General features: G+C 42.4%; 1 protein-coding gene across 3 annotated transcripts in view; it reads right to left on the reverse strand.

Annotated features, from left to right (window-relative positions):
- Positions 1-13482, reverse strand: part of ATXN7L2 (ataxin 7 like 2) — a 33442-nt gene extending 19960 nt beyond the window's left edge. For 2 of the 3 annotated variants that reach the window (XM_088154224.1, XM_088154223.1), the window contains exons 1-6: positions 13305-13446; positions 9931-9999; positions 7027-7131; positions 4276-4480; positions 2166-2464; positions 1051-1133 (exon numbers count right to left, since the gene is read on the reverse strand). In XM_088154224.1, the coding sequence (XP_088010350.1) occupies positions 1051-1133; positions 2166-2464; positions 4276-4480; positions 7027-7131; positions 9931-9999; positions 13305-13446 (903 nt within the window). Of the gene's footprint in view, positions 1-1050; positions 1134-2165; positions 2465-4275; positions 4481-7026; positions 7132-9930; positions 10000-13304 lie in introns of all 3 variants that reach the window. The other variant, XM_088154225.1, reaches the window with a different exon arrangement.
- Between the last annotated feature and the right edge of the window lie 799 nt (positions 13483-14281).

Below are 14281 nucleotides of genomic sequence, written 5' to 3' on the forward strand. Positions count from 1 at the left end.
CTTGGAGGAAAGGCAGGATGTAACGTAATACAGAAATACAGAAATAAATGAATAAATAAAATGCAGACTTGTCTATTTCAGGAGGGTAGATTTTTAGGAGAAGCTTTTTAATGCAAGAGTGGTTCAAGAATGGAACCAATTACTGGGGAGTGGTTGAGAACTCACCTCTGCTGGAAATCTTCAAAACAGAGACTAGGTTGTCTTCTGTTGGTTGTGGATGTCTTGCACTCAGCAGACCTGCTTACCGAGTGACTTAAGAGATACTGCACCAAACATGGGGTTGGACTAGTTAAGTTTGAGATCCCATTCAACTCTATGATTCTTTGATCAGGCTCCTCTGACTCTATACAATACAGTTTTGCCATATTTTGGCACACCCTAGTCTTGTTGCAAATAGGAACATTCTTTCATCCAAAAGCTAGCTTGTATCCAACTATCTTAATACAAGAACTGCCAGTTTAGGAGCTTGAATATGGTTTCAAGGCAACACTATCATCCAAAATTGACGCCACATTTGGAGTAGAGAACTGGCTATGTAAAAACAATTTTTCATGCCCTCTAGATATGGTGGGACCAGCAATATCTGAAGGGGAAGGAGTAAATAAAGTAAAGTTGGTGGTTGTGACCATGCACAATCGAAGCACATATGCATCAACACTGCACGCACATACAAAGTGGAAGGGCTTTGATCACATGGTTGAGACCACCATTTTTGACTTTTTTGATTCCCCAAATGAATGACCCTGCTGGCACTCCAATAAGGTATCCTTAGAAGGACACTACAGGGCCTTCACTAAGACACATCTTCCCTTTCCACTGTGCAGATGAAGCAGCTCTCTGCATGGAGATACAAGATCACCTGCTAAACATCCCCATGCCAGACTGCCATTAAAAACAAAGGAGGACAGCCTCTTGAAAAGAAGAAGCATATCCCATCAGAAATGTGTGAGAGCAGCAGTGCATAAGGCCATCTTGCTGCACTGCACCTCTCTCTTGTCCCCCACATCTCTCCAACTGCAGGAAGCAGGCTTACACTACACAGCCTCTTACCTTGCAGGTCAGTAACCGAGTGCAAACTTTCTTGGTTTCAGGGTTCACCACCCCACATTGGCGGTTTAAGTCACATTCTTTCCCTGTGGGGACAAATACAGAATTAAATGCAAAAGCAAAAGTGCAGCCAAAGAGTCACGTTTCTGAATGTCTCCTGGTGTCCAATTACATGCCTCCCCTCCCAATTGCCTGTTTCCCTTTGATCCTTTAAGGCAGCCCCCCTATGGAAAATGCAATATTTCCAAAACAAAACAACAGTCCTTCACTTTTTGCTGTCAGAGATGCATAAGTACATTAAATACAATTCTTTGTGTAAATGAATGGCATGTCTCATTTTGTATTTTGATATTTATTTTCTTGCTGACCTTTGTTTCACTTTAGTTCCGCCTACATGGAGTCATATCTTTGGGAGACAGATTAGGGTGACATCCTTTTCGTCTTGGCCCAGAATTGTGATCAGATAGTATTTACTGAAAAGAGAAATTCTTTGGGGGTTGGGGAAGACCATACTCTTTCCCCCAAAACTCACTTCCTCTTGCTGCTAAGTAGGTCATATCACATATCCTCCATCCAGTCCTGTAATCTCTTAGCCGAATGAACAAAAGTGAGCTGATACATGCAATATTCCCCTCCCTTCCCATCCAGTCAGGGGTAGTGTGCACATGCGATAAATGCTCAACCTCATGGGATTAGACTGGACAAACTGGTTTTGCACACTGGATATACTGGTTTTGCCAAAATTTCAAAGTGGCTGGGACACACACCCTTTTCCTTTTGACAATAATGAAGTGAGAAAGGTGGTAAATACACATGGAAGGAGGCTTCTAAGGTGGCAGCTTAGCTTCTTCCTGGCCCTCTCCCTTCAAGATTACTAGGGAAGCGAAAAGTTGCACAGAACTTTCTTCCAGCTTTGCCCTATGACTGAGGTAGCAACCCACTCTTCCTTACAGATGAAATATGGAATGGATTTATGGGAAATGTTTTGCTTAGGAAGTATAGCTTCATCTTTACAATACCAGCCATTAAAAAGACACTATCATGTAACATTCCTGACAGTTTAACTTATTACATTGCTTCCAGCCAGAAGATTACACAGTTAGAAAGGCAAGACTCACGTGATATTTTCTTCAAAGATTTTACAGCACCAGATTCTTTCTCACTGAGGCTAGGAGTATTCTCCAGTTTCCTGTTCAAGGTGTCAGCAGGTATGATGGAGGTGCTGCCACCCTTGGCTGATGTCAGTAGTTCTTTTGGTGATGTCACGAAGGAAGGTTTGCCTTGAACCTCTTTTGAGTTAACAGAAGACTGTTTGGGAATGGCAATGTCAGAAAGCAGAGGGGGAGCCTTGATTCCATCTCCATCGGACTTTGGAAGGCTGGAGATCTTCTCCAGGTTTACAACAGGCACAAACAAGCTGGAAGGCAAAACAGCATCATGATTTCTCCCACTTCAGCTGAGGAATGTCACACTTTTACCTCTCTATTGGCTGTGCTTGCTATGTATTTACAAATCAGGAACAAATCAGAGTCTGGCTTATGTATTAAGTGGTGAGTTTTCTCCACTTCTGCCAGTATCCAGAAGAAATGAGTGGAGCCCAAAAACAAACAGGAATAAACCAAGATTCTGGTTTCAGGTCTAATAACAAGCCATTCTTTTAAAATCCAGGATTGGTAAACCATCAACAAAATCAAGGCTTCAAGCTGCGGCTCAGTGTCAAACAATAAACCATGTCTTAGCCAAAAACAAATACATACTTTGGTCTTAATGTCATACACAATCTTCTGAATTGTATTTCATCTAAGTTCCCAAAGGAAATAACTTGGAGGCCCTGTAAAGGCCATTATGACAGTTGGAGTTCTATACCAGGATACTCTGGCAGCAGCTTTCTTCGCAAAGCTGCCTTCCTCTTTTATTAGCACTATATTTATGAACAAAAGGAGAAGCTGGGCTGGTGCTCCAAATGTAATCACTGCATGAGAAGGCTGCCCAAATAGAGGGGGTACAGGAGAAAGTAGGAGAGGAAAAGACATGAAAATAAAGGCCAGCTTCCACAGACGGTACAACAGGAATCTGGAAAAAGTGGGGAGCCCTATCAGGGATAACTCCATGCATGATCCCAGCACCTAGCAACCACAGCCTTCTAGTTCACCTTCAGCCATCAAAAGACCAAGCCAAGGAAACCACCTTTAGAACAATTGCCATCATAGCTCACCTGTTAGTAAATATTCTCCGAAACCAAAATGAGGTTATCTGAACCCAAGGGAGCAGTCATATTTTCTCGCCAGACTTCAAAAATATTTCGAACACTGTGATCTCACTAAAAGAATTCAACCTTAATCATTAAATAAATGAGCAAGCTGTCGTCTATAATGTAGAAAACTGACTGATTATTGTACTGACTGTAGATTTTTTAACTGCTGTGTGCTAGTTTTGCCATAAGCATTTACATACATTTGATAATTAAATAAATCAAATTAATTAGTTAATAGAAAGGAATCACAGAACTATCAAAATGGCATGAAGGGAGTACATAGTATTCCTTATTTGTATCATTAATATCTGATTTATTTATTGCTCTGATTTCTTCTGGAGCTGTAATCCACCATAAAGGAGGAAAGGCTGAAATACATATTTTAAAATGAATTAAAAAATAAAGTCCATGTTTCAAAAATCATCTTTTTTGGAACTATCCATGGCAAATGGGACCATAAATAAATGAATAAAACTAAGAGTGTGCAAAACCTTTTTGTCTGAACCATTTCAAGCTCAAAACAGCCCAATCACATGTGAAACAGCTGTTTCAAGTGCAAAATGAGCTGTTTGAGCACTTCAGAAGTGTTTCACACTCGAAGCTGTGCTGTTCCAAGCTGGAAGCAACTCAACATTGTTGGAAAATAACCCATTTTGTATTTTAGGTGGGGCATCTAGAGTTTGCAACCATTTGAATAGAAATCTCCAAAAGAAGATTCTTACTCTGTATGAAATATAAACCCTACAGAACAAAAATATAAATGAACCCTAGAAGTGCTTGCAAGCTCCCTGTATCACCTCAGGAAATGCTGCATCCTATGTCCTATAGAGGATTGTTTTTCTCCTTCTTACTGCACTTCAACCAACCAACTCATAGCTAGGACTGCTTTCTCCAAGGTATACATGAGGTGAGATATTCTCAGAGAGACTGGTTGGACTTATCCACTCACAAAGAAGAACCCCAGACCCTCTTACCATAGGTTGTCCTTCGGCATCTTGTCCGTCTTTTCGGGCATGTGCTGGGTTTGACTAAAGAAGCTCTGGGATTTTTCCCTCCATGATTTGGTGGATCCATGACTGCCACTGACAATGGGCCGCCCATTGACTGCATGGCACTTCTGCAAATTGGACGAAGGCTGCACCCGGCCACAGAGTTTGCTGAGAGGTCCATGACGTCTCTCTAAGTGGGAATAACAATGCTGTTAGCCAGAAAGCTTGGCTGGTCAGTGAAGGATCCTCTGAGGTAGCAACCAGACTGCTAATTGCAGTTCTGCCTTAGGTATGAAGAGGGGTAGGTACAACAGTAAGCCAGGCCTTGCAAAAGCATGTTTCCCATAATCAGTCCTTGTTATTCAACTACAAATATGTTATGATTCCCAATTTCTTTCATCAGCCATGAGCAAAATATTGTAGTCCCTCCCCAAACCTACTCAGGAATAAAAATAATGTAAACAACATAAATAAATTATAATTTGTAGTTTAACCTGATCACTCACCTCCCAGTCAAAACTGAATTCCTGGCCAACCAAGTCAGAGACAGCTTATGCAATCTCTGTATTTCATTCCAGTCAAAAATTATTTAGATACTTTTCACTGCAAAATTCTGGATCTTTCCCTTCCTAATCTACTCTCCACCCCACCCTGCAAACTTGATTTTATATATATAGTAATGCCCCAGGAAAGACCTGTTGTTACTAAGTCTGAACTTTCACCCAGAACCTACTGAGCCAAAGTCCATGGCAGCATCTAGAGCTAAGCCTAGACCTTCCAAACTTTACAGGCACATTTGTACAGCTTTTCAGTTTACCAAAACACATTTTTAAGTCTTTGCTATTACTATATAGTGTTTTCAAGTCAGTCTTGACTCCTGCTGACTATGCAGTCAAATCCACGTAGTTTTCCTGGCAATTTTTTCAGAAGAGAGTTGCCATTGCTTCTTTCCCCAGGGCTGAGAGAGAGTGACTGCCAATAGAGGTGAATATGTGTAGCTCAGGGTTGAACTGTGGAGTCCTTGGGGTTCTCTGAGCTTGGTTCTTTTCTTGCAAACGTTTCATTACCTGGCTAGGAAACATCTTCAGTGCTGGAATGGAATGGGGTTTGCTCTCTATTTATATACTATGGCCTGCCTTGCCAGTGCTGGTGGGGGTGGGGGTTTTGAGGAGCAAAACAAACCCCCACCCCCACCAGCACTGGCAAGGCAGGCCACAATATATAAATAGAGAGCAAACCCCATCCCATTTTAGCACTGAAGATGTTACCTAGCCAGGTAATGAAATGTTTGCAAGAAAAGAACCAAGCTCAGAGAACCCCAAGGACTCCACAGAGAGTGACGGGCCCAAGGTCACCCAGCTGGCTTCATGCCTAAGGAAACCTCATGGTCTCCTGGTTTCTAGCCTGATGCTTTTAACCACTGCACCAAGCTGGCTCTTTCTGCTAGCAACCCTCAAAGTTCATCTTCCCAGGCTTGTCCCAGATAGCTTTGTCAGAGCTGGGAGACAGCAGAGAGGTTACTCTCTCTTTCCTTTTTCTCAGGGAAGAGTAGCCATTAACTGTTCATAGCCAATCACCAACATACAACCATGGGGCTCCAAAGACAATCTCAATACATTTTTCTCTATGGAGCTGCCACTAGCAACATACACAGTGTTATTCTGTTCCTCTAGGCATGATTCATAAAGCCCAGGGGATAAATACATAACAGAAATAAAAATGGCATTTCTTCCATCATGTAATTTAAAGTGATATACTATGTGGTTGTCCATTGAAACACTGAGCAGACCCAATCTATTTTGCTTCAGCAAGGGTGCTGCATCATGTGACTTCTGCTCATATTCTGGATAACTCTGTCACCCTATACACCCATTTGCATCTCATTTGCCAACACACTAAATTGCAACTTGCCAAGTTGTCAAAGGGCTTCAAATTTAGACCCTTGACTTGGCTTGTTTCAACTCAGAACAGATTTTGATAGCAAGCAGAGAGATTTTGATAATCCTAGTGAAATGATAACTTCCCCTCATCTCCCTCCAGGCAACAGTCCAGCTGTGGATAAAGGCAAAAAGTTGAGATGAAGGTAAATAATTCACAGATGATTGCTAAAGGAAATTTCCTACATTTAATTTCCCTAGCTGCATTTTGAGATCACAGAAGGAAAAACAGCTAAAAAATGGCCAAACACAATTGTATCTGTAAAAGTTAGAATGTGGAGGAAGGCAGCTAGGCCAGCTGGGAAGGGCGGGAGCTGTAATACCACATATCCGGCAAGCACTAGGACAGAAAAGGGTCAGTCAGATGTTCAACTCAAACAAAGCATTACTCTAGCAAATAATGTCTTTTACCATTAAGGATGGCTCTGTTAAGATGTACATAATTATTCATGTATCTTACATACTATATTGCAGAAGTTATGCAGACATGTAGTTTTGGCCATTTTCTAGCTGGCTTCCAACCTTGGGGTGTGAGTAGCAAAATATCATCTCAGGCATGACGCTAACATGATCCAAAAGTACCCTTTGTCTTCCTGGCTGCTCTCTTACCAGCAGTCTCCTTGCTCACTAAGAGGCAATCCTAGGGAAGAAGAGCTGCCCTAATTTGCAGGAAGGAAACCGAAAAGAGGGCCTTTCACTCATGTACCCCCCCTCCCCACCAACTGGGCAGCAGCACTACTCCCAAGCTCTCCCTGAGAGGCTACAGACATTCAATTGGCATGTCGGTTGCCTAGCTTACCGCAGTGCTTCTGAAAGGCTTGAGGTTTGACCACTTGGCCACAGTGGTTACACACCACCAGGTAGAACTCATCATGAGCTGGGCAGTGACCAAAGATAGACATGTCTGAAAGGACAAGAGATGCGAGTGATGAGAGCGCACCCAGGGAAGAGGCCCATGTCACCCTGTCAATATTTGTAGACTAAGAAACACTTGAACAAACCCATGGGCAAAATGAGACGCCCAGCCTATCCTGGAAGCACAGGTTAAGTCAGGGATGAGACGCCTGGAACCCTCCATATGCAGCTGAGCTACAGCTACTAACACCCCCCACCACTGAACTCACCGATGGAGATGGCAAGAAGTGGTAATTCAGCAACCTCTGGAGAACCACAGAGTCCCCCCTCCTGACTCAAAAGAACAGAGAATGAGACACGGAGCTGAGAAGGAAAAGTTGCATGTCGGTCACAATTATTTCATAGCGTGTCTCGGATTCTGTTTTTCAACTATAAATTGGGAATATTACCAAGCCATTTGCTTTGTATGGGTGCAGATGAAAAAGCCAGCGCTGGCAAGGTTCACTGTTCAGTTATAATAAGTAGTTGTTTATATCAAGTCAGGCCCAGGTAGCCAAATGCTCTCTGTTCTAACTGGCTAGTCATCCCACGACAACGGGAGATGCTACAGCTGAACAGCGGAGCCTATACTCTACTTAGCAAAAGAAGCACCTACTTCTTAGTTGAAGGACTTCTTGATCAGCAACCTAAAGGAACCTTCCCCAACTCATCACCCACCAGTTGTGACTACAACTCTCATGATATCCCGCCAATGATATCCCGCCAATGATAATGGGAGCTGAAATCAAATACATGTGGAGGGCATTGGGTTGAAAAAGACAGATCTCATACTTGACTACCAAATTAGGTACTCCAACATGTATACAATGATTTTATGCATTACTAGCATCTAGGCTGATATTTTCACAAGCAGCTGCTCAATTTAGAAAACTGCCACTGAGTGATGTGGCCTCCAGATCTAGTCTGGAGACTGCCTATCCCTGCTAATGTGGGCACACATGTTAAAAAACAAAAAGGTGACAGAACAAATGGCTATCATCTGGCAAAGGGGGCTCTCACATGCTGTCCTATGCTCTGTAACGTTGGCAGCAAGCAGCCCCACCTCCTAGCACAGCTGGGGTAGCAGAAATGGAAAACAAAGAGTCACAGACAGGCTAGAAAGCAATGAAAAGACCTAGGGCAGCAGGGCAGGAAAGAGAGGAAAACTGCCAAAGAGGAGGGAGGGACAAGGCCCAACTAATTGCAGACTATCTGAGGGCTTGACTGGTTCGAAGTGATTGCAAAAGTCAGACAAAAGCACAGCAGAGGCTCAACTGAAAATTCTGGCCTGGGTGTCCAGTGAGAAGGACAGAGGGTAATTCACATTTCTAAAGGTCTGCTAGAGAACCAGAAGGGGCTGCCTGAAGAGTTTAAGGTATGAATAATCTCATCTGGAAAAATGATTTAAGTTCCCGATGTCATTTCTGATGTCAACATTCTTACCTTCTAGTAGGACTTTAATCTGTGTCTGTAGCCTTCCCTACTCTAATAAAGAACAGGACTTCTTTAGAAACACATATGTACACACACACACACACACACACACACACAAAATAGAAAGAGGAAGCTGTCTGATCTCTTGGCGGAGTACAGGCAGTTGGTGACTCAGGGCATATTTTCCTAACTATTAATACTAACAGAGACTGGAGTTGGATGAGTTGGATTTGGTTTTATCCATTCTAGCATAGGTTCTAGCATAGTTTTCACTCAATAACATTTCTTTGGAATGTTCTGGTTAAATTATTGAGCTGATGGACAGAGTATGATTGATATTTGAGGTCAGAAAAGAACACTTTGAGTACAAAATAAACATATTGGGCCCTTCCCTGCAGCCCTGACTCATTTGCATGAGTCATCTGGAGCCTTTATAAGTCTGTTTCACACTAACTCTGGTTTAAGAAATGTACTGGCTGAGATCATATAATACGATAAAAAGGGAAACTATGGACAATGATCTTTGGACAAAATGTGGTGGCTTTTGCTTGGGGCTCATGAAACTTCATCTTATTAAAAATCATAGCAATGGAACAGAAACAGGAGAGAGTTTGAAACTAAAGAAAGCATAGCTATAGAAACTGAACAGTTTAAGTTATCTCAAATCTCTGGAAAGATCACATTAACTGTTTGGTCAATGGAAGGGCTACAGAGGCAAGATGGGAAGATTCAAGACAAAATCTACAAAACCATTCAGATATCAAGGAAGATATATCCCCAAGGCTAAGCTTGGCCTATATTGATTTCCTAATAAATTATAGGAGCATTCCTCCCCTGTATCCCAAGACACGGCAAAGTTCATGCCATAATCAGGAAAAGTCCATCTTGAATGGGCAAAACATCAACCCTCACTGAAACACAAGAATACAATCATGGAATAGGTCACTTTTACCACTGCTGCCAGCCATGATGTAGCAAAGCAGAAAATGCCACCATCAAGGCATTTGCCCAGGGATTTGTTCTATGCATTTCAATTCTCCTTTCCCAACAAATCTTACACTATGGAAAAAGTGTAGTTGGTTGTCATAATGCAGCAAACCGTACTCTGGCCATCACTCAGCGTCATTATGGACATGTCACTGCTACATAGGCAAGCAAAACAACAGTCTTCTGTTTGCAGAACTGAGAAGTCTGTACAGTCTCAGTTAAGGGTCACCTGCTGCGTGAAAATACAGTAATTGCCATTCCAGACAGACACAATACTTATAACCGTCTTCATTCCTTTCCTTTTGCAGAGCATTTACAAATGCAGAACGGTGAGTTTGGACCAAGGGTCTCCACAACTCAAGTTTCACCAGAGAGTTTGATGTCTTACCTTCTTTAATGAGGGTCATTGCATCAATCTTCTTTCTCCCATTCCTACTGTTTTCTTCCAGATCAGACACTAGGCAAATTTTTTAAAAAATTGTTTCCATCAGCCAAAATAATAAAACCATTGAAGATACATTATCAATGCTAACGAGAACCTATGACATCCAGATATATTAAAATGGATACTTTCTACCCCTTAAAGTTCAACTCAAAGCATGCTCACTTAGAATTAATTCATATTATATAGTAAGACTTACTAGAGAGTATGCATGGTTATGTCAGTAGGTTTAATAGACTTACAACGTCTTTCAAGACAAATAAGTAGCAAGAGGAACTTCCATCTCATTTACACATCACACCTTCCCAAACTTGCCATGTAGCACTCTGCAATTATGTTATGTCCTAGTACCGAAAAGATCCATCTGCAACTCACAGCAGATAACACAATATTCCCATTTGCAGTTGAACAGGGGTTTATTTTATTTAATCCCTTCCCCTTCAAAAGTATATGAAATTGACTTCTTGATGAAAAATTATTACATTTGTATGCCACCTTGCCTCCAAAGGAGCTTGAGCAGAAGTCTGTGCAAGGGTTATCTTATTTTTATCTTCATAACAACCCTATGAAAAGGGTAAGGCTGAGTATGTGATTTGCCCAAGGTCACCCTGAGTTTCACTGAAGAGAAGGAGTTAATTTAATAACAGTAATAATCATAGTAGTTCTTAAAGTTGCCAAGAAAATAAGGGTCCCTAAGAATCAGTTCTGCTAATATAGCAGATGTTCTTGAGCTTCTGCAAGCTTATAGTAGTGGACTTGCTGAATCTCAGACTCCACTGCCTGCTGTTTCAGCAGAATTGCTCTGCCAATCTGTATCAATCAAGAGGTGTGTAGAAGACAGTGACAAGCATACAGCTCCACCCATGGATGCTTTGCAAATTATAACAATGTGGCCATAGGGTAAGAACATGATTTGATCAACTCCTGTGGCAAGGCTTCATTTGAAAACTCTTTCATTTAGCTTTCAAATAGCTATCATCCACCAGCATTCAATAAGCACATATGTAAAGATGAATATGTAAGAGGTATCCTTGTATCGCATGGGATGAAACAACAGTATACATATGTGATTTATGCCTTTTTAGAATAAGTATTTCTATTCTCCCAGCAATCAAACCAAGCTTCAGAAACAGATGCCTTAAGACGGACTTCAAAATGGAATTCCCAAATTTCAAGGTAAATAAATGCTGTTGGATTTTGGCTCCTGGAATCAAAATTTTGCTGATGCTAAATTACACTGGTGTCATGTTCTAAACCAGAATACTCTGGTTTCATTAAAGTGGGAACATTTTCTTATTACACTGTGCATGTACCTGCCCCAAATAATGTGGATTGGTACCCAATCCCAGCATGTACATAAGAAATCAAATAAATGGATTTAGAACTAATATTTCTTCTACCACTTTCCACATGGGAATCTCTTTGCACTATACAGGCATTCATGAAATGCCCACAAGTGTCTGCAGGTCAAATGCAAAGATGTGACTCCAAATTAGCAGTGTGAATGTGTCACAGAGCTGGTCACCAGGACCTGACTCCTGACTTTAACCAAGACACAATGCTTTGCTTGCATCTAATAGATTTCACACCACCTGGTGCATTCACAAAGACAAGATGTACCTGTTATAGTGTATCAACTGCTTCAGCATCAAAACAGAAGATGGAAATTCAAAATAGTTAATTTTTTTTTTTAATGTATGGGCTCCAAGAAAAACATGACTTTCTCAGAACCTTTGCAGGGCTAACAAATGAAATAACTGAGCACTGCAACCTGACAGGATTAGAGCAAAAGGTGGATGCTAAGCAAGTAAATAAAACAGTCCAATAGGAAGCTGTTAGCAAGGAAAATTTATAACTTGCTTCTAAATCTCTGAAAATACAGGAGCGATTACGCCAACTCTGCTAGATCTGGAAGTAGATCAGGAATTATACGAAGGCACTAACTCTATCAAGATAATGGAGGGGGAAGGGAGAAGCTCAACAATATAAAAAGCATCACCAGGGACAGCTCCGCAGACTCTCACCGCCCCTTCTGGAGTCTGCTGTCAGGTTGCACTTGAGAAAGTCAAAGACACTAAAGGCAAAATGCTTCCAAACGATTCCAAGGACAAAAATTACCAGAGGCCAAGACTTCCACCCACCATGTTAATGCACTTTCAACCTGCCCCCCTGACAGAGCAAGGGACAAAACAAAACGAAGGAGGAGGAGCATGGAGACACTGAATCAGGATGCCAGGGATCAGGTTGATAGGAGAGGAAAACAGAGGCAAGGAAATTCTAGTGGGTGATAATTTAGTGGCCAAGCCAACAGTGCAAAAGGAGCTTGCTACAGAAGATGGAAGAGAAGGTGCAAGGAATGCGAAACGGATGGATGGGCGGGGACCAGTTTCAGTGGCCTAGGCAAAGATCTGAATAAAAACGGAATAACTTGAAGAGGAGGAAATCCAGAGACACAACACAGCTGGAGGTAAAGCCAACACAAATTTCTGAAAACACTTTAAAAGAACTGGTTGAGAATCAGCTATAAGGAGATTTAAAGGATAAAATCAATGCAAAATGTTAGCTGGCTGAGTTTAAAGGGCAAATGTGAACATTTAGAGGAAGAAAAACCAGCACGTCCAGAGTGATCCAGGAGATCATGGACAGTCAGAGAATTCAAGATATTCAGGAACAGCGATGTGTTTTGTGTTTTGTAAGTGCCACAGTGGCATATCAAAGCATGGACTATTTCTGAGAAAGTAGAAAAAGTGGCTGTAAAAAAACCAGAAAGAAAGAACACTCAGATGAAATGGGGACAGTTAAACCAGGGCTCAAGGATCCTAGTGGGAATGTATATAGCCTGTTTCATACATAACTGTGGACTCAAAAACAGTAAAGATCAAAAGTCAGGGGGAATCCTGTGAATAGGGCATAACTAACTACAGTAAGCTCATGTTAGGCGGGATCAAAGCAAAGGACAGAACTACATAGGACTGTGTGTGGAATCCACTGGGAACAAAGATTCCGATCGGCACCAAGATGATCACAGTATGCCCTCCAATTACATCAGGCTCGACAGAGGAATCAATTCTGGGAACTCGAGAGATCTCGGGAAACCTGGTTTTGCAAAAAGCAGCATTCATCAGGCAAGAACTTCCGCGGCGCTAGGACCCGGCGGCTCCTTTGTTTGGGGCGGGCGGAGGGAGGGAGAGAGGGAGGGAGGGAGCTCGTCGACGGCGGCGGCGGCGGCGGCAGCAGAAACGGCGACGGAGAAGTGTCCCCCGCTTCCCCCCGCCGCCCCTCGCCGCCTAAGGGTTAACGAGCGGGATAGGCGCGCTCACCTGTCTCGGTAGTAGGTGGCCCAACTCTTTCCACCCAAGCACTCCAGCTCTGCCCCGCGAAGTCATCGAGATTCGGCAGCCGCCGATCCACAGCAGCCATTGCTACTGCTGCTACTACCGCCGCGCGTCCACGCACCGCCATCACCGTACGAGAACGCGCAGCCCTCCCCGCTGGCGGCACCAGCTTGCGCATGTGCGCCTTGCTCCTTGTACGACGGGAAATGTAGTTCCCAAGCTGATGGCGCCTTTCCTCTGCGCATGCCAAGAAAAGCGATGGAAACAAGAGGGACGTGTTCGTTCCATCCTTTCTACAGTCCACCATCCCCGGCCTATAATTTGAGCGACTCCCGTATTTGCGAAGAAAAGATCCTAAGTTTATGACTTTTTCATCCGTGCAGTGGGAATCTTACTCTAACAAATAAATGCATGACTAGGCTCAAGTCTAAGGTGTATGAGAGCTAGGATCTTGACACAGTAACTTCATCTCCAGGGTGGAAAGAAACACGTGTCGTCCATTCGTCTGACCTGACCTGAGTCTGCTGCAAACCAACTTGCAGCAATATGAAGGACAGGGAAAACTCTCTTCTCTTTCCTCATCTCTTGTATAATTTTTTATCAATGCCATTTTTCCTTCTAAAGCAAGGTCAGAATATGATACATCTTTTCCTCCTGAAATAGCATGACAATCTACTGGCCATTTTTATTGTCCTGTGTGATTCCTTTTCTAGCACAAAGGTATCCTTTTTGAGATGGAGCAACTAAGAGCTGTTCCCCGCATTCCAAAACAGAATATAATAGTCAGCTCCTGTATTGTCAATAGTCCCTTCTCTTATCATTCCATATAGAGATTATCTTGTTTTGTTGTCACACTGAGCCATGCTACCACAACCCCAAAATTTCATTCAGATTAAGTCACTGCGATTTCCAATTTTATCAGTATATGCCAAGTTACAAATTTATGCTTTTCACTTAATTAT

This window comes from Python bivittatus, unplaced genomic scaffold (assembly GCF_059951505.1).
Source record: "Python bivittatus isolate LINGU-HERP-01145 unplaced genomic scaffold, Pbiv_v1 ctg000700_np1212, whole genome shotgun sequence".
NCBI classification, from domain to species: Eukaryota; Metazoa; Chordata; class Lepidosauria; order Squamata; family Pythonidae; genus Python; species Python bivittatus.